The 22,004-nt window shown below is 24.6% G+C and overlaps 2 protein-coding genes across 2 annotated transcripts in view; one reads left to right on the top strand and one right to left on the bottom strand.

The window, feature by feature from the left end:
* Fife (regulating synaptic membrane exocytosis protein fife) overlaps positions 1 to 22,004 on the top strand; it is a 141,628-nt gene that overhangs the window by 18,935 nt on the left and 100,689 nt on the right.
* Positions 15,435 to 16,319, bottom strand: LOC107066103 (chymotrypsin inhibitor). Its single transcript, XM_015320404.2, has 3 exons — positions 16,193 to 16,319; positions 15,782 to 15,891; positions 15,435 to 15,678 (listed from the first exon to the last, which is right to left on the bottom strand). The coding sequence occupies exons 1-3, from the start codon at positions 16,239 to 16,241 to the stop codon at positions 15,601 to 15,603; spliced, it is 237 nt and encodes a 78-aa protein (XP_015175890.1). The 5' UTR covers positions 16,242 to 16,319; the 3' UTR covers positions 15,435 to 15,600.

Raw genomic sequence — 22,004 nt, 5'->3', positions numbered from 1 at the left:
CCTCTTTTTCCTTTTTTTTTTTATCATTATTTATTTTTTTTTTTTTTTATCATATTGCCACGAACAGAGGAAAAATTTCGACGGAATTAAAACGACTAAAGAGAGGGAAGGTGAAAAGGGAAAATTTTAGGGATGGTGGATTGACGATAAATAAAAAAAAAGAAGAGGGAGAGAAAAAATTAGGAACTATCGTTGCTAAATTGGTATAAATAAAGTAAACAAAATTTTTGTTTTTTAACAAGCTACTTTCTGCAAATGAAATTTTTTTTTTAAATTACGTAAAAGATGTTGTTAAATAAAAAAAAATAATAAATATAACAAATACTTTATCATATCATACCAATTGGATTATTTTTGTATACATATAAATGTATATGTGTATTGTTATATTAATAAAAATATAGTATTATTATATTTTCTATATAAAATAATTAAGTTTTAGTAAAACAAATAGTGTTATTATATTTCTTACATAAATTATATTATATAAAAACCAGTGTTATAATAATAATATAACACTGTTATATTAATAAAAATTTAATTTAATATTAATAAAAATTTTTTTATCGAATTTGTGAATGGACAATATAGAAAATATCTTTTTCTTTCTTTTTTAATAAATAAAATAGAATTTTTTTATCATGACAACGATAAAGATTCACTCGTAATACTAAACGCGAGTATAAACGTACGTAAATCTCATGTTCTCAATTTTTTCCTCCCTTTTTTATTATTGAAAAAAAAAAAAAATACTTTGAAAATATTGAAATCAAAAAAAAAAAAAGAGAATGTAAAACACTGGTCGTATTCAATTTGAAATGCTTCGTAGAATTTATTTTTATTATTATTTTTTTTTTTTTCGTTTTGCACGCGTGTGTTCTCCTCCTTTTTTTTTCTATCTTTCCTTTTTTAATTTTCAACTAATGAATTCGCTCGAAGCACTAACAGCATCAATGATTCGAAGAACGCATCGTTAGTAATTTATGAACATTCTACATAGATTTGCACACACACATACGTATGTATATAGATATCTACGTATGTAAATAGGAACGATTTCGAATTCTCGAACGAAATATTGAATACTAACGTAGAGAATCGTAATAATTTCCGTGATATTTTACGAGAGAAAATTTACGAATGCTTTTCTGTTCGCCTTATAAAACAATATTGTATATCTTTTCTAGATGAAATTTTGCAATAGTAATAATAATAATATTAATAATATTAGTTAATAATAATAGTATTAGGTAGTAACGAAATTTTTTTTATTTTTCTTGGTGATAAGTTGCACAATATTGTATGCGTACTATTTTTTATGTTATTTTATTAAATAATTTATACCGTAATATTACCTGTTTCTTTACTGTATATTATTCTATATATATATACTATAATATAATATACCATAATATATATAGAATAATATACAGATATATATATATATATAATATTGTGCTCGCAAAATTATTTAAAAAATAAAATAAAAAGAAGAAACTTTTGGAACGACCTAATATAATAGTAAATAATATTGGTAATATTTAAAATCACATTTTTAATTTAAAAACTATATAATACCACGTTCTCATTATTGTGAATTACGAAATAAAAAGTAAAGAAACCGGAACATCAAGAATTTACGTAATATAAAATATTTCTACTTAAAAGTTTGACTAAATTCATCGAGAAAAGATGTCGTCAAACGAAGAGAAAGAGAAAGAGAGAGAGAGAGAGAGACAGATTAAGTATAGTAAAAGCCCTTTTTCTGATGAGATGATAACGTTTATCGACAAGCCCCTTTTTAAAAGCATTTGCAATTTCAATTAACCGACTTTTTAAAAAATATCATTTTCTTTTTCTTTTTTGTCGATTCATTAACAAAACGTCAAGTTTTTTGCTTAATTTTTTTTTTTAACCAAGATATAAATAAATCAAGGGAAGGAAAAAAGAAAGAAAGATGAAAAATTTATTGAATGGATAAAATCTTTCCTTCTTTTTTTCTTCTTTTCATTCGTTGTATAAAAAAGGGAATGAAAAAAGATAGATAGATAGATAGATGGATAGATAGATAGATAGATAGATAGATAGATAGACATATAAATGAATAGGTAAGAGGAACAGCGTTGATTTTGATAAATCATTTCACTCAAGCCTGTTAGTGTATAGAGCCTTCGTGATAAGAAAAAAAAAGAAAGAAAGGGAAAAATAAAGAGAGAGAAGGAGAGAGAGAGAGAGAGAGAAGAGAGATATGTATTATATATGCATACATATGCTTTTATAAATATATATATATATATATATATATATATATATATGTATATAATATATAAAGTTTTTTTACGTTTACCTTGCCTGAAATAGCGTGTCACCAAAGAGCAAAGCTCAAAGAGAAAACATTTCGATAGAGAAAGAGAGAGAGAGAGAGAGAGAGAGAGAGAGATATGTTCCTGGGAAAAATAAAAAAAAATGTAACAAAATGGGTAGGTAAAAGATAAGAAGTAAAAAAAAAAAAAAATAGAAAGAAACATATAAAAAATGCAAAGTATTAAAAAGTACGATATTTTAAAACATTCGCTTTTACGTAAGGTCAGCAAAATTTAAAAGTTGAAAGTCGAGAGTATGAAATTTACAAAATAAAAAAATAAAATAAAATAAACTGAGGAAAAGATAATAAAAAAACATCAAAAGGATAAATTTTTCGATAAAATCTTTTGATTTACTTTTGGGAGAATAAAAAAAAAGAAATAAACGGATCGAAACACAAATAAAACGACGACGATGGTTCTCTAGCGATAAGTATTGGTTTATAATAATTAATAACTAATTAGAGAAAAAATAAATGCCTAAAAGAGAAACAGAATTAATGAGGAAATGCCTTAATTATTTTTTTATTGTGTTTCCTTTTCTACATTGTTTTATCTTCGATAAAAATTAAAAAATTAAAATTAATAATTAATTGTTGGAAACTTCAAGTTAAGAAAAAAGAATATTTCTCTCTCTCTCTCTCTCTCTCTCTCTCTCTCTCTCTCTTATTATATTATAATAAGAAATTTAATTATAATATAATTATAATATATATAATTTTCTTATTTATATTATAATAAAAGAGAGTATATATATGTTTCGAAACATACTTATTACAATAATTGTTAAAATAATAAAAGTTTGAAATAAAAATAAGAGTAAACCACGTGTGTAGGAAGGAATGCACAATTTTTTACGTTCCAATAAAAGAATACACGCGTATCTATTTTTTTTTTTTTTATCAAAACAACGTTAACAAATAAATCAATAAAAAGAAGAAAAAAAATATAAAACAAAACCAAAAAATAAAAACTCCCAACAAAAATCGAAAAACAACGTTACTCGAATTGCAATAACAATAGTAATAATAATAATAATAATAATAATAATAATTCGTCAAAATCGTCGTCGTCACCATTTGTCACTCTTATCATTTTGTTTTCTTTTATTTCAACATTTTGCGTTATCCATTTGTTTAATGCCCTTTCGTTGTTGCCATTTAGCACTTTTATTAACTAAAGCACAGTAATACTGGTAGTTTCGGACACCTGTAGCTATATTGATCGGTCGAGGTCGGTCGACAGCCCTCGACCTCGAAACATCACCCCCCCTGTCCCTTCATTCTCCTAACCCAAGCCTACCACCCTCTTATCCTTTCTCTCATCCTCTCTTTCTCTCTCTATTCCCACCCCTCATCATTTGGGAGCTAAAATTCAATCCTCTTTCCAGCTTCCTTCGACCCATCTCTCTAACCTCGCTCACTCAGCACATTCAACGTTCCTCTTTCTGCGTTTCTAATTCTTGATTGAAATCATTTCCTTCCTCCCAACACCCCTATTTCCCAACTTCCCGCCCCCCTCCTTGTCCCTTCCTTCCTTCCTTTCGTTTTTCTTCCCTTTCCGTCTTTTTATTTTTTATACCATTTTTTTTCCCAAACATCTAGATCCATTCCCATTTTAAATTCTATTTTCGATTTCGATCGTTTAGTTACTAAATTGAATTTTGTTAGATCCTTATCTTAAAACGTTAATCAAATAATATAATTTTATTTTGTAAGATTTGAAAATAACTTGGAAATTCTAGATCGAAGTAATTAGGGTGTTTATTCATGAAATCATTTTCAATTTTAACTGAAATCTCTCTCTCTCTCTCTCTCCTTTCTTTGTAATGACAACACATACATGTATATTTAGATTGTATATGTATACGGATAGATATATGTTGTAGTTAGTATATTTCAGGAAGTTATTTTATACGTACGTATTATAATATATACATATTAACTAACTTTAGGGAAAATGTTGAATGGTTTTGTTTTGGGTAATAGTAATACTAGTTCAGGAATATACCTACCTGCTATACCTTACATTTCTACCTACTCGCTTTTACTTGTTTAGAATTTTACGAGTTTCGCGTGACTCCCCAGTGGCTACGATTATGAATATCCAACAAGGAATTGGGGAGGAGTTATGGAAATATTTATAAATAAAATTGTTTCTCTCTCTCTCTCTCATTTTTTCTCTTTTATAAATATTTTGTAGTTGTGTTTAACGCTAGATTTTCTTAAGACTTTATCAAACGCGTTAATACAATCTTTGTACGTAGAAACTAGAATCGAAAAGAGGGTCACGCGAAATTGCCACACGAAAACTTCTCATTTCCTCACTTTTTCTTTTTTTATCATTCATCCCCAACTTCTTCTTCTTCTTCTTCTTTTTCTTCTTCTTTCTTTCTTTCAATCCTTATTTCTTTCTTACTTGATTTCAGTCGACGGAACTGAAAAAGTTTACTTTACTCGAACGCAAGTAAAAGCAACCCTCCTTTGCTTTCCATAAACTTAATCAAAATACACGTTTCTCAAACTTTTACCTTATTCAACATCAGTCACGTGAATACATGAAATACATACTTTGAATTTGTTTTTTTTTTTTTTTTTTTTATTCGAATTAAACGTTCTTATCGTTTTAAACCCGACTGATGTAGATTTTCTTTAACATTTACTTTAGTTAGAAAATAATATTCATATTTTTGTTCCCATATATTACTTTTTATTTTTACACACACACCGTTGTTTTATTTTATTATTAATCTCGACACAAGATAGTTATAATAATTAAAATATAATGTAAATGTACAATTAAAAAATATATATAGATAATCAATGAAATAATCGTATTAAACTTATCAAAAATAAATTCTAACATATTAGACTTTTGTTTAAATAGTTTGAAATTAAAGAAATGAAGGTGGAAAGTTTTTAGTCGAATCTAAGGAAAATAAGAAGAATAGGTGGATTTCGAAGAGGATAAAAAGGAGTTGAAGGAAAGAATGTCGAACTAGAAAAGAGCTTGACCAACCACGAAGGTCGAGTTCTTTATGTACTCTTGTAAATAGCAACATCTACGAGGACTATGAAACTCTCTAGTGAGACTAAAATTCTAATAAAAGTTTATCCGTGATCTACTAACCGAGTCTATATATTTTACGAAACGTGTTTGACAAATCTTTTATAATATTACTTTTTTTTTGTTTTCTTTTTACTAGACTCTTATAATTTGTTTTGTTTTTTAGTATAAAATAAATAAAATCAAGTATAAATATACTTAAAATATACTTATACTATAACATTATATAAGTATAATATAATATACATATATAATATAATTATACTATAATTATATTTAATTATTTATTTTATACTCTACTTTATTTTTATAAAATAATTTAAAATTACATTAAATTAAATTATAATATATAGAGAGTATAATATAATACTTATACTATAATTTTATACTGTATATATACACTTAATTATTTATTTTATACTACTTTATTTTTATAAAATAATTTTTATAAAAATAAATAATCGCAAGTTTGAGAAAAAAATCATAATATTTATTTAGTCACTAATCATAATAATAAATCATTATTATTATATCATAATAAATATAAATCGTAAGATGAATTTTTTTGTGTATTTCCCCTATTCGGATTTAATTACATAGCACCCTTTAATCGTCGATAAATATTTCCCAATACAAATTTATTTCTCTTATTACATTACATTATCTTTAAATTTCTATTTTTTTTTATCTGAATAATAAAAGTGAGAAGATTGTTTTAAAGAGATTCTATTCTTCTTTGTATTTCTTTATTATTCCATTAAGATAAAATATAATGTATATACATTTTAATATAAAGGGATACTTTTCTAACCCCTGCCCATTTTATTAGCAAGCAAGTCTATTGGTTTTCCCTTTTTTTTTTTGTCTCGTTTTTCTTTTTTCTATCTCGGACGTTGTCCCCGTGCTAAATTTACGACAATTTTAACGACAAACAAGATACGCTAGAACGGTTTATATTGTAACGTTTCAACGAATAGGTAGTCTGTTATATCGAAGATAAAAAGAGAGTGTGATAGAAAGAGAGAGAGAGAGAGAGAGAGTATTGATCTATAACTTTCCTCTTCGTTCTAGTTTCACGTTTAAAGAGAGAAAAATCGAGAGAAAAAGATGAGAAAGAAAAAAAGAATGAGAAAGTACGAGTTTTGGTAATGAGAGTGTTTCTAATCGAACACACGAAGTCTTTCTAAAAATATCTTCCCCATCCTTGTCCCTTTTATTTCCCTTATCCTTTTTTTTTTCTTTTTTAGATCTTCCATCATTGTCTTCTTTTCTTTCGTTACTTCCTTTTTTTTTTCATTTTCTTTTTTGTCTTCGTATTGTAACATTTCAAGTGGACATTCTGTTTCGGAATAAATCCAAAGAAAAGTACTTGTTTCGTGTTATTGATTTTATTTATTTATTTTTCGTTTTCTTCTTCTTCTTTTTTCCTCTCTCTCTCTCTCTCTTTCTCTCTCTTATCGACTAGAAGGATTAATAAATTTTTTAAAGATAGATCTACGTAAAAAAATAATTTTATTGAAAATTAATTTTTAAATATCTTACTTTTAGAATTTTTTACATTACATGCATCTGTGTATTATATCTAATATATTAGGTTATTAACTATGAAATGTCTGATTACTCGAATTATTTTCACCATGAAATCAGACATTTCATATTTAATGACCTAATATCTTATGAAAAAATTACAATAAGAACAGAATAGAAACAATTTTGAAAAAAAAAAGGAAATAATTAATTTTTTACACGTGTCAACTAATGCGAAAAAATTTCTTTGTTTTTATTCGACCTGTATGTAATCGATAAAATTATCTCATGAATTTTCATCTAAAAAAAATTTTATTTTTTTTTATTTTTCGAATAAAAGAATCTTCTTCAATTTTTATTTATTTCTTCATCTATATTAAATATATGTATGCCTTTTTTCTTTTATTCATTGATTCTTTCATTCTTTGTTTTTTTCTTTTAATCCAAACATTGAAAAAAAGAGAAAAAAAAGAGAGAGAGAGAGAGAGAGAGAGAGAATAACAATAGAAAGTCATAGAAAATTCCGTAAAGATTTCACACCGCTTTTCGCAAACGTACGAAAAAACGTTGATGCTTCTTAAAATTGATGTTCCTTATGGGACACCATCATCCCATCAGGTCTAACGTATTTTCTAAGGGATATGGATGATTGTAGAAAGAGAAAGGAGTGGGAAGGGATGGAGGGTTGAAAAGAGAGAAAAATAAGGGCCTTGCGAGAAATTCACGTGAACAACAATGGAATAATACCTATCAAATCGTTCTCGTCCAACCTTCTTTCACAAAGCCAAACAACTAATCCCATAAAACCTACGACGTCAATTTTCCTTTTTTTCTAAAGTGAGAGAGGAAGGGAGATGGCAAGCTTCTTTTTTCTTTCTTAAAAGCGTTTGATTCTCTAAAAGTGAAAACTGATTATTTTTCTTTGTTATTTTTGTTTGCGATTTAAAATAGAAATTGATTCGATTATGTAACATTTATATACGTATATATATGTATGTGTGTGTGTATGTTTATTTTTTTAATAAAAAATAATATTGATTATTATATATTAATATTAATTATATTAATATAATTATGTTAGTTATTAAAATATAATTCATATTGTTTATTAATTAATATAATTATATATTTTAGATTAAATTAACGTACTATATTTTTTGCATATTATTATATAAAATATTATATATTATTAATACATAATAATATACAAAATATATTGTGTAATAATTTACAATATTAAATAACTACATATAAAAAAATTAACACGAAACAAAATATAAAAATTAGAATTATAAATACAAATTATTTTTCAAATATAAATATTTAAAAAATAAATATATATTTTATCAAAAAAAAAAAATATATATATAAACATATTTATATATAAGTACAATATAAAATAATACGTGAAAAATTAAAATTAAAAACAAAATGTTATATCAATTTATAATTTAATAAAATTTCATATCTGCATATTTATTTTTTATTCACGTAGATATTCGTGTGTATATACATATTACATATTACATAATCTAAAATCGACTATATTTATAAGATGATACATATATCAATATTTACGCAGTATCGACGAATAAATATGAAAAATTCGGATTTGTAAAACTCGAGATATGAAAAAGAGATTTTCTCCGATATTGTAATGTTTATTCAAAATACAAACTACTTACAGTACTATTTATGCATGTATTCGTAAACCGCAAGAAAATTTCAAGATAGTGAAATAAGTTTTAAAATCGAAGATATGATGGGGGGGGGGAGGGGACTGGATTCATAGCAGATAAGTTGAAAAAAAGAAAAGAACGATTTATCGAGCTAATCCTCTCAATTTTAAACAAATTTTTCTCATCCTCCTAATCCCCCACCTCCTCCTCCTCCCCTTTCACCATTTTACATTTTAATGAAAGTGTATAATATAAATAAATATAACTTATGAAAGTAAATAAAATTATGCCACATTTCTTTGTTTATTCATATGTTTCTTTTATTTATTAAATTATCATAATCATCATCATCATCATCATCATCATCATCATCATTATTATTATTATTATTGTTATTATTATCTTATCTCGAATTCCAAGAAAAATAATTTTCATGAGAAAACTTTTATTTAATTATTATTTCTCCAAATAATATAAAATGAAAACGAAAGTAATGAACAAATACGTTGAATTAAATTAAAAAAACAAAAAAAACAGGTTCTGATGAATTGTTGAGAGATTTACATAAAAAAAATACAAAAAGTAAAAGAAAAAATGAACAAAAATTAATAGATAGAGGAAAATGTGAGTAAGAATAGGAAAGAACGAGTCCCTAGATGCTTAAAAATGGAATAGAAAAAAAAAGAGAAAGGAGAAGGATAGGACAGAAAGAATCAAAGAAAAAAAAAAGAAATGAAAAAGGAATAAAAAGGGGGAAGGGGGGGATAGTTGGAAGAAAATCGGTTAAACGAAGCGGAACATTGTAATTGAATCGATTTTAGGTGGTATAGAATGAGTAGAACAAAAAGAGATGAAAGAATTCAAAAGAGAGAGAGAGAGAGAGAGAGGAGAAGAAAACGAGGGAGATAAAACGAATTAAAAAAAATAAAGAAGAAAGAGAAAGGGAGAAAGAAGATAATACGAGGTCAAGTAAACGGATGTAATAGGGGATGTAAGCTTAAAATGTTCTTTTTCTTTTTTTTTTTTACAAAGTCGAGTAGTTATGTAGATGAAAGATAGATGAATAGATAGATAGATAGATAGAAAGGCAGATAAATGGATGAATAGATAGAAAGAGAAAGAGATAGTATACATAGACACATAGTCAGAGCTTTCGTCCTACCGATCAATAGCTACAGGTGGCAGCCATTTCCTAGCCAGTGGCTCTTATTCCTCTCCTTCTTCTTCTTCTTCTTTGACTCTGACACTTGTTCGGTGTTATCCTTACCAGTTTTACTTCTTCCTCCTTTTTTTTTTTCTTGTAGTCTTGATAAGAAAAAAAATAGGGGAGAGAGAAAAACAACACAGTAGGAAACACGAGATTTTCTTAGTAGCAGCTAATACCCTAACTAATACCTTACATCATGTTAGGTCGTTTTGTAACATTTTTATTGTCTTTTTAGATAACTCTAAATGTTTCATTTTATCTCTTTCTATTTTGTTTTCTTTCTATTTTTTTTTCAATTATTTTAACACTTTGACTGCCATGTTGGTCACGGTTTTTCCTTAGATGCCACGATGATCATTGGTGACACAAAGCGTAGGAACCTTTTACAATTGTAAAAAACTAGATGAAAATGGAAAGTTTGTGTATTTAAATATGACCGATATATGGAAGATACTTTGAAATAAAAAGTGTCTTATTGAAAAATTAAAATTTTTTATTAACATTATATTTATTATTAATTTGCTATTATATTCTTTGAATAATAAAGTTAATGTCGTGGCGTACTAGATAAAACATATGATTTTGACGTGGCAGTCAAAGGGTTACCTATGATTCAGTGAATTGTTATTACAGTACCATATATTTTTGATCGTACAATTTATTAAGTTGTTCGGAAAGTAATTTTGTTTTTCTTTTGTGAAAATGAAGATAATTTTGACTTCGAGATTAAACCTAGGTCTTTTCATAAGTTGGCTTTAAAATATTAAATCTGCTAAATTTAACCTCTCACCGATCTTAGGTATTGTTATTCACCGGTTTGCATCAACTAATGTTTTTATTATGTCAGGAAAAAACGAAATTACTTTCCGAGCAACCCCAATTTTTTATTTATCTTTTTGTTCTCCTTCTTTTTGTTTTTATTTCAATGAACGATTTTGCGATAATTGATGAGAATTATTTTTAATATAATAAATCTATAAAATATCGAATTAATAGTTTTCGTTTATATAATAATGTTGACTTTATTTGAAAAAAAAATTTTTTGAATTATTACGAGAGTAAATTTATAATATTCATAAAAATAATCCTAAAAATACACGTGTCGTAATATGTTTTTTTTAAATATAATAAATAATTAATAAATAATAATAATGAATGAGGTTTCCTCAAAGTTCTCCTCCAAGTAATTACCATTATTCGTCTAGCAATTAGAAAATTTCTCGTTAAAAAAAAAAAATGATTTAAAACAAAAAAACAAAAAAGCAAATAAACAAATGAACGAAGAACCCTTCAGTTCTTTTTTTGCGGGGAAAATATTTTGTGTCGATCGATAACTCGAAAGGGTACTTCTCGAAACAAAAGGGCACGGGTCATTGCATCGAAAATTTTCAAAGTGTGTGTATATACTCGATCGTACAATACATTTTCCGTAGTTTCATCGTGTTGCCAATAGTGAAAGAGAGAGAGAGAGAGAGAGAGAAAGCTTTTGACGTATTGAAAGGACAAAACAGTAGTGGACAGAAGTTCAAAGTGGGCCACAAAAAGTTCCTAGACGATTTTCAAAAAAATCAATTACTCTCTTTCGAGTCTCTTTAGGCTTAAAAATCTCTTTTTTTTCTCTTTTTTTTTTCAAATTAAAAAGTAACAAGCATCGTTTGTAAGTTTAAATTAACTAACATCCAGAAAAGCTCTAGAAAAAGAGAGTCATTGATTTTTTTTTTTGAAATCGCTCATAAACTTTCGATTCACTTGAAACAAAACAAAAAAAAAATATACACACACACACACACACACATATATATATATATTTACATTATTTTTTATATGACAAGACGTAATCGATAGTCGATTAATTCTAAGGATTGATTATAATTTCTAATAATATTTGTTTTATTTATTTATTTTTTTTTTTTTTAACGAAGAGAAAAGATTTGTTTCTGAAATTCTTCTTCTTCGAAGCTTAGATCATTTAACTCTCGTAAATTACGTTAATTACTTTAATCTGAAATAGAATGAGTTTTCGAGTCTCATCTTCGAAAGAGAATGTTGGATAAAGGATGGAGGTTGTTAGGAGGAAGAGGAAGAAGAAGAGAATGGAAGAAGTCATGGAAAGTTTTGTAACATGATTTAAAAGGGCAAGCATTATATTTGTAAGAGTTTAACATTAGCTTTTGTTATGTGAATGTGTCATCGATGAACTGAGAAATCCTTTTGTCTTTTAATGTTCAACCTTGAAGAACTTTCTTCCGGTTTAGTTGTTCTACCTCCAATTGCATTTAACTGTTTCGTGACAATATATCTATCTCTTTTTATGTATCCCTTAATGTTATTTTTATTATCCAAATAGTATAATAATTTATATGAATTTACATTTTTTATATACTATATTTCAACGTATATAATTTATGAAATAATTGAGATATAATTATTACTTTATTTTGAAAAAATTTCAATTAAAAAATATCTGTGGGAGAAGGAGAGGATTGGAAGGATTTGGGGAACAGGTAGAAAAATAATGACGATAAAGTAATATTATTAAATAAGAAATAGAGTAACGTTAATGTAATTCAGTGCTAATATTCTAAGGAAGCTTAGAATGATACTATCAAGCCTTAGTTATCTCGAAATCCCGTCAACTGTTCGCATACACGCGCTCCCGAAGGCCGAAGGCATAAACCCTCTTCGTCAGGAATCGAGTTTATCTCAGCACTCGAGGCTTAATTACAACGCGTAATCGTATTTTGATTGCGTCTTGGGTAGGTCGCCTAGAAACAGTATGAGATATAGAGAGAAAGAGAGAGAGGGAGAGACGAACCAAGAAGCTTACGATTAGAACAGCAGCAATAATTTCTGATTTTAGGAGAGAAGTGGTAGATGATATATGGGGTTGCTTTAATAGAAATACGAGCCTTTGAAAGCAAACATATTATTAAGAATTAGATGTTCAAACAATCAAATATTCCTTCTATTTATTGTGTTAGGAACAGACGTTATAATTTTGGTTTAAACATATTATAATAATACGTTTAACATTTCAAATCTAATCTCTGCGAAATATATTTGATTTATTTAATATACTTTGATTTGAAATTTAGTGTATGCATATGAGTGTGTGTGTACTTATTTTTTCAATTTAAAAATATAAAATTTAGTAGGTATTTTTTAACGATAGTAAAGTAATCTCAAAAGATTTTTGTTTTAATTAAATTTATTATCTATAATGAGCTGTTTGAGAAAATTGTACATTTTTTTATTTTCTTTATTATATTGTGCTATCCGATACATACATATATATCTATATATGTATATGTCGATAGTTATCGATACGGAAGAATGGAATCGTAGAAACCGGTTTATTCACAGACAAACGAACGAACGAAGGAACGATCCGATTATACGTCGATGTTCTATCGTTTATCTTGCCTATTCTAATGGAAAATAAATGTTCTGTTATAACGCGATTACTTTCCGAGATTTCTCTATGCCTCTTCTTTATTTCCTGTCTATATCCAACGAATTAGACTATACTAATCGTCTTATGTCAGTCATTTTATAAATCAAAGAAACAAATATTCTTTAATAAACAATTATAAATAATATTCATAATTATTTGATTGAATATTAATAATTAATTTTTATTAGTATATGCAGTATTTGAAAAATATTTATTATTATATACAAATATATATATATATATATATATATATATATATATATATATATATATATATATATATATATATATATATAATTTTTTTTTAAATAAAAAATATTATTATTTTTAATACAATTTCATTAATTATATTTATAATAATTATTTTTCTTTCCTTACACTATTATTATAATATTATAACGTAGTGGAGATTGAAAATTTTTACCCCTTATTCTTTTCTCAATGTTTTAAGGTTATGTTGAAAAATGAAAATGAATTTTCTATTTTTTTAGGCTCAAAACTTGTCGACCAATTTATTTGAATATATTTAATTATATTTAAACATTTTTTTTTATAATCTATCTGATTTAATGAACCATTTTTGTGTCAATAACATATTATTGATCATATTATTTTCAATGATGTTTTTATCTAATTTTTTCTCATTCACTCTCACTTGCAATATTCATCAAAGCTTAATTAAAGCTGTCTATTAACTATAAATACGTGTCCGATTGTTTCATGCATTCGTACGTGGAATGTATAATACATACTTAAATATATAATACATATGAGTATATAAACGATGAAAAATATACTTAAGTATGTGTATATGATTATCAATGATCCATGATGCATCATGTTATATATAGCTAATAATATAAGTATGTATTGTACCTATCAGTAAATTTCACGAATATCCATTTTGATGAGAAAAGAGTTGTCTCTAATTTTATTCGCCATCGTGTATTTCACACCTGACCTATTTTCAAAATTAAAACCTAACCTAAATAAACTAATGGTTGACTTTAGATCGAGAACGAAAATTTATACGACTCGTTATTCTTGATGGGTACTATAGGTAATCCCAAAATCGATATGTCGATAGTTTCCATTTTTCTTTTCAATGTATTTTTTTATTTTTATCCTTACTATTACAATTTCTTACCAATTTTTTTTTTTTATTTTTGTTTTTTTAGATCTCACCTATTTGTAATCAGTCATAGATACACGTGTGAAGAAATAATCGATATTTTTATGAGAATCTGAGAAACAAAATCATATTTTCGTAATGAATTCTAAAAAATATATACCAGGTGTCTAATTTGGAATAAAAAATAAATATAAAATAATATGCGTGTTATTTTTTATTTCATACACATTATGTATATTTTTTTCTAATATTTTTTTTTTATAAAAATTAGATAACTCATGTTCATAAATTTATTTTTTAAATGAAGCTATTAACGAAATAAGAAAAAAAATATGGGTAACATTTTAGTTGGAAAGTTTGCCACGTTTAAAGTTAAAACCCATTAAAGTTTATGGTTTAACATGCTTCGAATATATTATTTAATCGTCGGTATTTCGTGATTCCTAACATTTAATAAGAATCAACGACTACCTCGAAGAACTGTTATTTCACACAATCCTAAGAAATCCCCATCGTAAATCGTTAAAAGCGAAGGCAACCCATTCGCAATAAAAATGAAATTCGTACCTTCCGCTATTTTCCTTCATTTGTTCTTCTTTCCTTTATCACCAAAATATAAAACATAACTCGAGAAAATTTAAAAAGGTTTTTGCCACGTAATAATACGAATTTAATCACCTTAAATAATATTTAATTGACATAGTGATTTATATTTCTCATATTACAGATAAAACTATCAACAATTATTGTATGTAAATTTTACGAAGAAACATTTTTATTTTATATATATTAAAAGGTACTCACACACAAGTAATGCAAATTTATTTTCTTTTAATTTTAAAAACATTGGTCAACATATGGTTGGCCATTTACCAACCATAATTTAACGGAATATATTATTTATAAAAATTTATATAAATTTAGAAAAATATTAAACAAAGTTATTTTTATTCTTACAGAATGCACCTAATTATTTTTCAAAATTTAACAATAAAAACACATTAAATGTCAAAATATTTGAATAGGATTATAAGTTATGTAATAAACCCATTCTTTTTAATTATATACATTTTTTTTATATACAATGCACATGTTTAAACATTTACATATATGTAACCACAACCAAAAAAATCCAACATATGGAAGTTTTCGTTTAATAAATATTTTCAAGATTAACATTGACTTCGTAAAACGCATTGATTGCCTTTACGTATATATGGACTAATGCATCTACACCTAGATTGGCAAACCTATAATCAAAATAATAATTTAATAAAAAATTATGATCGTTTAAAAATAAGAAAATTAGTAGAGTAAGAAGATTTGTGGATAAATTTAGATAAATTTACTTACTGCTGCACATGATTGTGGCACATTACCGGGATTTTTACAAGAAGGATCACAAGGACTTGCACAATTATCAAATCTTGCATGTGGTCCACATTGAGATGCAAATACCATATCTGTATCATATGAAACGTGTAATTAACAAATGTATGTCAAAATTCAAGAATTTCAAATTTAATTTTGTTAAATGCGAACATGATTTCGAGGTTTCAATTTAAAAATAACATAAAATTACAAAACACTTTCATTTATTTGATCAGTATTTAATAATTTAACTACAATATGAATATTTTATTCAGTATAAGTAAAAATAAAATATAATAGCAATTATTAAACAAATATATAATACGAAATAAAAATAATATATGCATATAAATAATACAAAAAAGGTTAAAACCAAATTATTATAAAACTTACATGGTATTAAAAGACCCAAGAAAAAAACAATCGTCGAAAATTGAGACATAACTGTAGTAAGAATCGAATGACTGTATTCAAAATTGAAAATTAACAATAAGACTGATAGAAATGTCGTTCATGAGCAACAATTTATATATTCGTAGTGTTTTTTTATCTGCATATAGCTTATTACGTATTGCGATAATGTGGTATTTATAAATATAATTTCGAAATAAGAAGTAAATTGTTTATGTGTTATTTATATAACATGTTTACAGTTTTAACTACGTAGATATCTTGAAATAAACATATTATTATGTATTATTTACTTATCATAAATGAAAAATGTTACTTTTTTTTATGAATAGAACCATTTTTTAATAATGTTCTTTTATTTAAGTAATTCATTTATGGGTCATATCGTTTTTTTTTTTCATCTTTTCCATTGATCAAATTTATAGTTTCAAAATAAAGATAAAAAATGAAAGAACGTAATTAATATTTCAGGTAGTTAATTTTCTCGAGCAATCAAATAAACTTTGATAAATTTATAAAAATGTAAATAGTAAAGGATACAATATAAATGGAACATTAAACTAATGATCAAATTTGTACATTTAATTTTGTGTCCCCAGTTTACTCTTGAAGTATATGGTAAATACATATATTTTTTTATATTAAATTATAAAAATATAATTACATATTTAGAAAAAATATTTTGAATAAATAATCGAAGTAAATGTGTAATAAAGAATTACAAAAGAAAAAAACAAACGAAATGAATAAATCTAATAATTATAATAATAATAATCTGAATAGATAAGATAAGAGAGTCATCGCATAAAATCAAAAAAGAAATCACTAAAATACAAATATTTATAATTAAATAAAAATTCTTCGTAAAACAAGATTTCAAATAAATTTTTCAATGGGAAAAGCAAACAAAATAATAATTCGATATCTTTAAAAACTCTAACACCATTATTTCCTTTTTTCGGATAAGACAACAAGCATGTTATTCGTTAAAACATTTTGATCGATATTGACAAGCTGTCTTATTGTTAGTTCGAAGTCTAAGCTCGTTGTAGCTTGATTAAACTTGGCAGCTGTGCATATACTCAAATGGAATCCTGAAACAAAACAGTTGACATAGAATATAAATGAATGAGTGAGAGTTGGTGTATATTTCTACGACACCCGTTACATTGCGTGCATCTAATGTTTGCATAGAAGGTTAATTTAATTTCCCGTAGGCACACCCTAACGTGTATACACGTGTTCTCATATATCAGTACGTGTATTCCTATATTACCTATATATGTAGGTATTTGTACAGGTTGAACCAAAAATCTTTTGGTCACTGTTCAAATCAATTTTATATTATATTTCAAATTTTAATAAGTAAATATTAATTTTTTTAGACTTTTTAATAAATAAATACTAATTTTTTTAGTATTCTACGTAACAAATGTTTTATTTGTGAAACTTTAAATCCATCGACAAATTTTTAACTCACCCTGTATATTATAACTTGAAAAGGATTGAGTGGGAGTAGAAAAGTAGATCTTTCAAATTCATTTTTTATTCAACGAAACATCAATCTAACGTTCTAATATTTTTCTTTGCTATTTTCTATCATATTATTAAAGGATACTTTTATATTTCCTTTTTACTTGTTTTCATTTCTGATATATATATATATATATATGATAGTTTTTTTTTTTTACATATGTCACGTGTATATATATATATATATATATATATATATATATATATATATATATGTGTGGGTGTATATTATTCGCTTTCGCACGTGTTATCTACGATCATTATTTTTAAAACACACACGTAACATTCTCGTCGACTTTTAGCACTTCTATAATAAACGTAGCACACTTCTCTATTATATACTTCGAACATCGATAATTATTATTAACGATAGCGTTTATTTTTACAACGAAATGTTGATGATATTTTAGAATGTCCGGTCATTTTATTTAGGGGTTTACTCGATTTAAAATGACGTGAATTTTTGTGCTTTTTATAGAATTATGATATCATTGCAAATGGAAAGGGTAAGTATATTTTTTCTTTTAATAAAATTTAACGTACCCTTTTATATTTGACATATTATATTAAAATTTGTTACGAAAATATTTCAAATTTAAACGAAAAAATATTTTTATAAATAAATTAGATTATATAGTGCAAAATAACAATATTATTACGTTAATATATTTTGGAATATAATATAGTTAAATATTATTAATAATTTATTAAATAAATGAAGTATTATGTTAATAAACATATTATAAATAAATGGAATTATTTAACAAGCATGTAATATATCAATACACGTAAATTGCAAAATAAATTTAAAAAATAAAATTATCAAGAGTTTCTTAATGAACATAATAATAATAATAATAATTAAATATAAATGAGACAATAAATGAGAATCATTTGGAAAATCTTTTTTAAGTGTTATCTATAGAAAACTTTAAAATGTAGAGTATCAAGTTGGTGATTAATGGAAGAAAATCGATTGAGCTCCCGTTGAGCAGCAAGTAATAATCGTTGAACGAGGGTACTATGAAGTAGTTATCGGTGCTATAATCGATGCTCGACCGTATTAATCGACTCTCGAACTCTACAAACGATAAAACAGTATAGTTAAAATACTATCTAAAAGTACCTCTTAAATTACTAGTTAAATAATAAATATAATAATATAATATTAAACATATGAATTTAAATATATTAAAATAGTATTTAAATGTTTCAAATATTAAATATATAATATATAAATATAAAAAAAAAATTGTTCAATTATTGTATTTTATATTAATTATTTTTTATTTAATAAGAATAATATAGATAGTATTTGAATGTTTGGAATATTAAATTTTATATATAAATAAAAATTATAATCTCTTATTGCAAAAATAAATTGTTAAATTATTGTACTTTATATTAATTTTGACTTTATTTAACAATTATAATATAAAAATAAATTTTTTTTTGATATTAGTAATATTGTGTGCTATAATATTATTATTTTCCAAATATTTAAAAATTTTTAACTAATATATTTTTTATTAATTATAATTTTTTATTAATATATTTCTTAGTTATTTAAGTAATATAATAATAACATATGAAAAAATTATATTGGTAATAGTATGAATATAATATAATATAATATAATATAATATAATATAATATAATATAATATAATATAATATATATATATATATATATATATTATATTATATAATAATATTATATAATAATATAATATTATAATATAATATAATATATATATATTATATAATAATATAATAAAATAATATAATATAATATAATATTATTATTATTATATATATTATATATTAAAATATTATATGTGTATATATACAATAAAATTTCTTACCATTTTAAATATATAAATAAAACAATATTATATTTTTATTTTCAAATAATAATATAAAAATATAATATTTTTTAATATTAGAACAATTTCTTGCAATTTTAAATACATGAATAAAATTACAATTATCGAATATATATTATATTTTAAAATAATCATATTTAATGTTCATTTCTGTAATAAATAAATAGATGAATGAACATTATATTCAATAATCGAATTTTCTGGTAATTTGACACGCAAGAATGAAAACTAAAATTCGTGGGATTGATTCTCATGCTCTCTCTCTCTCTCTCTCTCTCTCTCTCCTGTCTCTCATTCTAACGCTTGACTAAACTTAGCACGTGCTCAATCGAGGGTGTCGAGTAGTGACTGCTTAAGGGATGAAACGGGTTGACTGACAAGCATGGTACCCGTGTAAGCACGCATTTATACGCTAATGTTAGCACGATCTATCGCTTTTGTGTTTACTTTGACTACCAGTTGCTATCTGCCTATCGGTTATATTACCTAAACTCTCATAAATGTTACCATTAAAAATTTATAACTTCATTTTTCTTTAACGTTATACATACACTCCATATATGTGTTACTAATTATACATAATCTTGATTTTTTTACTTTAAATGTAAAGTAAAGGAAAATTTGAAAATTACATTTATTTGATACTTGATTTAATTTGTCTCAAAATAAAATAGAAAAAATAAATAATCAATTTTCAATATCAAGTATAAAACAAATTAAATGTTTATTTTTCTCATACATCTTTGCAATTAATTATTAATTAATTATTATTATCGTACTGAAAGATATCTTTTTATTTTTACTATTCAATTCGTTAACAGTAAATCTTGAAATAAGAAAGTTAAAGATTTACTTGTTTTTAAACAAACAAAAAATAGAAAAAAGGAATACTTTTAATCGTAATGAAGGAGATTAATCTTATTGTAAGGATCAAAGTGAAACTTAGTTGACAAAAGCTTAGTTCGATTTGCGAGGACACGTTCGGGAAACTCAACAAGTAGTCAGCAAAACGAGTAGAGAGTTAGTTGCTCTTTATACGAAAGACGCTTAAAGCTTGTCTGCATCAGACGAGGAGGAGCTTGGGTCTGTATAACCCTCGTTTACAAATTGAAACCAAATTTCTGTCTCATCAATCTTCTTGAGTAAGATCATTTATCAACTTGCTTTGATACTTAAAAGTGAGAACTTACTAACATAAAAATAAACATCTTTATTTGTCTTATTCTTTTATTTGTTTTTCTTATTATTATTATAATAGATATAATAAAAAGTACATAGAGAAAAATTTTTACAAGTGTCATAATAAAAAACATAATTAATTGTTCAGGAATATACATATATCTTGTTTTATTTTAATAGACAAATGTTTTGCATAGTGTTATATTTGTTTTTAAATAAATTATAAATATTATTATTATAATTATTAGATTATAGATTATTATAGAATTATATTATTTGTAATAAAAGTTCCTAAATTATAAAAACAATTAAGGAATTTTTATTACAAATAAAATATGGAAATATATACGAAATTCCATTGAAAAGGAATTATATTTCAAAAAATTATTATGGTAAAAAAGAAAACATATTTATCATTAAATATGTACTTTAAATTAGTGCAATTTATAAAATAATAAATAATATAGATATTTAAGATTTTATGATTTAAATATTACACCCAGTAGATATCAAGTTAAATAAGATAAGGGTAAGTAAAGCCGAAGATATGTTCGTACTACTTACAGTTCGCCTAACCACTAACCATTACTACTTGTTGCAGTCCATCAGATGTAGTAGAATCCTTCCTGTTCCACTAACTTCTCTTGTAAGACTAATTGGTACGAGCAATATTATTTCAGACGTCCCTTCATTTTAACTTATTATACTCCAAGCAAATTAAACAATCGTGTAAACTTCATTTCTAATCGTCTTTTCTAATCATATTTTAACTATCTTCTATCAAACACACATGTGAACACATTCATATAACTTTTCTTATTTAAATATATTAAATAATAAATTTACTATATTTATATTTTTACTAATTACAAAAGATGTTATACATTATTATAATTTTATTTATAATTAATTTATCGTTTATATAATTTTATTTATTATATATATCCACACATGTTATATAAGTGTATATAGCATTCATAGTATTATATTTGTATTGTACTTTGCTATATAATTTATTTTATTATATTAAATTCTAACTAAACGTACAATATTTAAATTTTATTAATTTATATCAAATATAAATTAATTAAAAAGCATAATAATAATATAATATCAAATATCGTTTATCTTGACACGTTAAAATTATTTCATTTAATTCATTTCGTTCATTGTCTTTTTCACTTTTATGGTTTTCGT

Source organism: Polistes dominula, unplaced genomic scaffold, assembly GCF_049000335.1.
Source record: "Polistes dominula isolate Pdom_NZ unplaced genomic scaffold, Pdom_raw_medaka contig_20, whole genome shotgun sequence".
NCBI lineage: Eukaryota > Metazoa > Arthropoda > Insecta > Hymenoptera > Vespidae > Polistes > Polistes dominula.
Note: the sequence above shows the minus strand (reverse complement) of the source record. Positions and strands in the feature narration are given on the sequence as shown.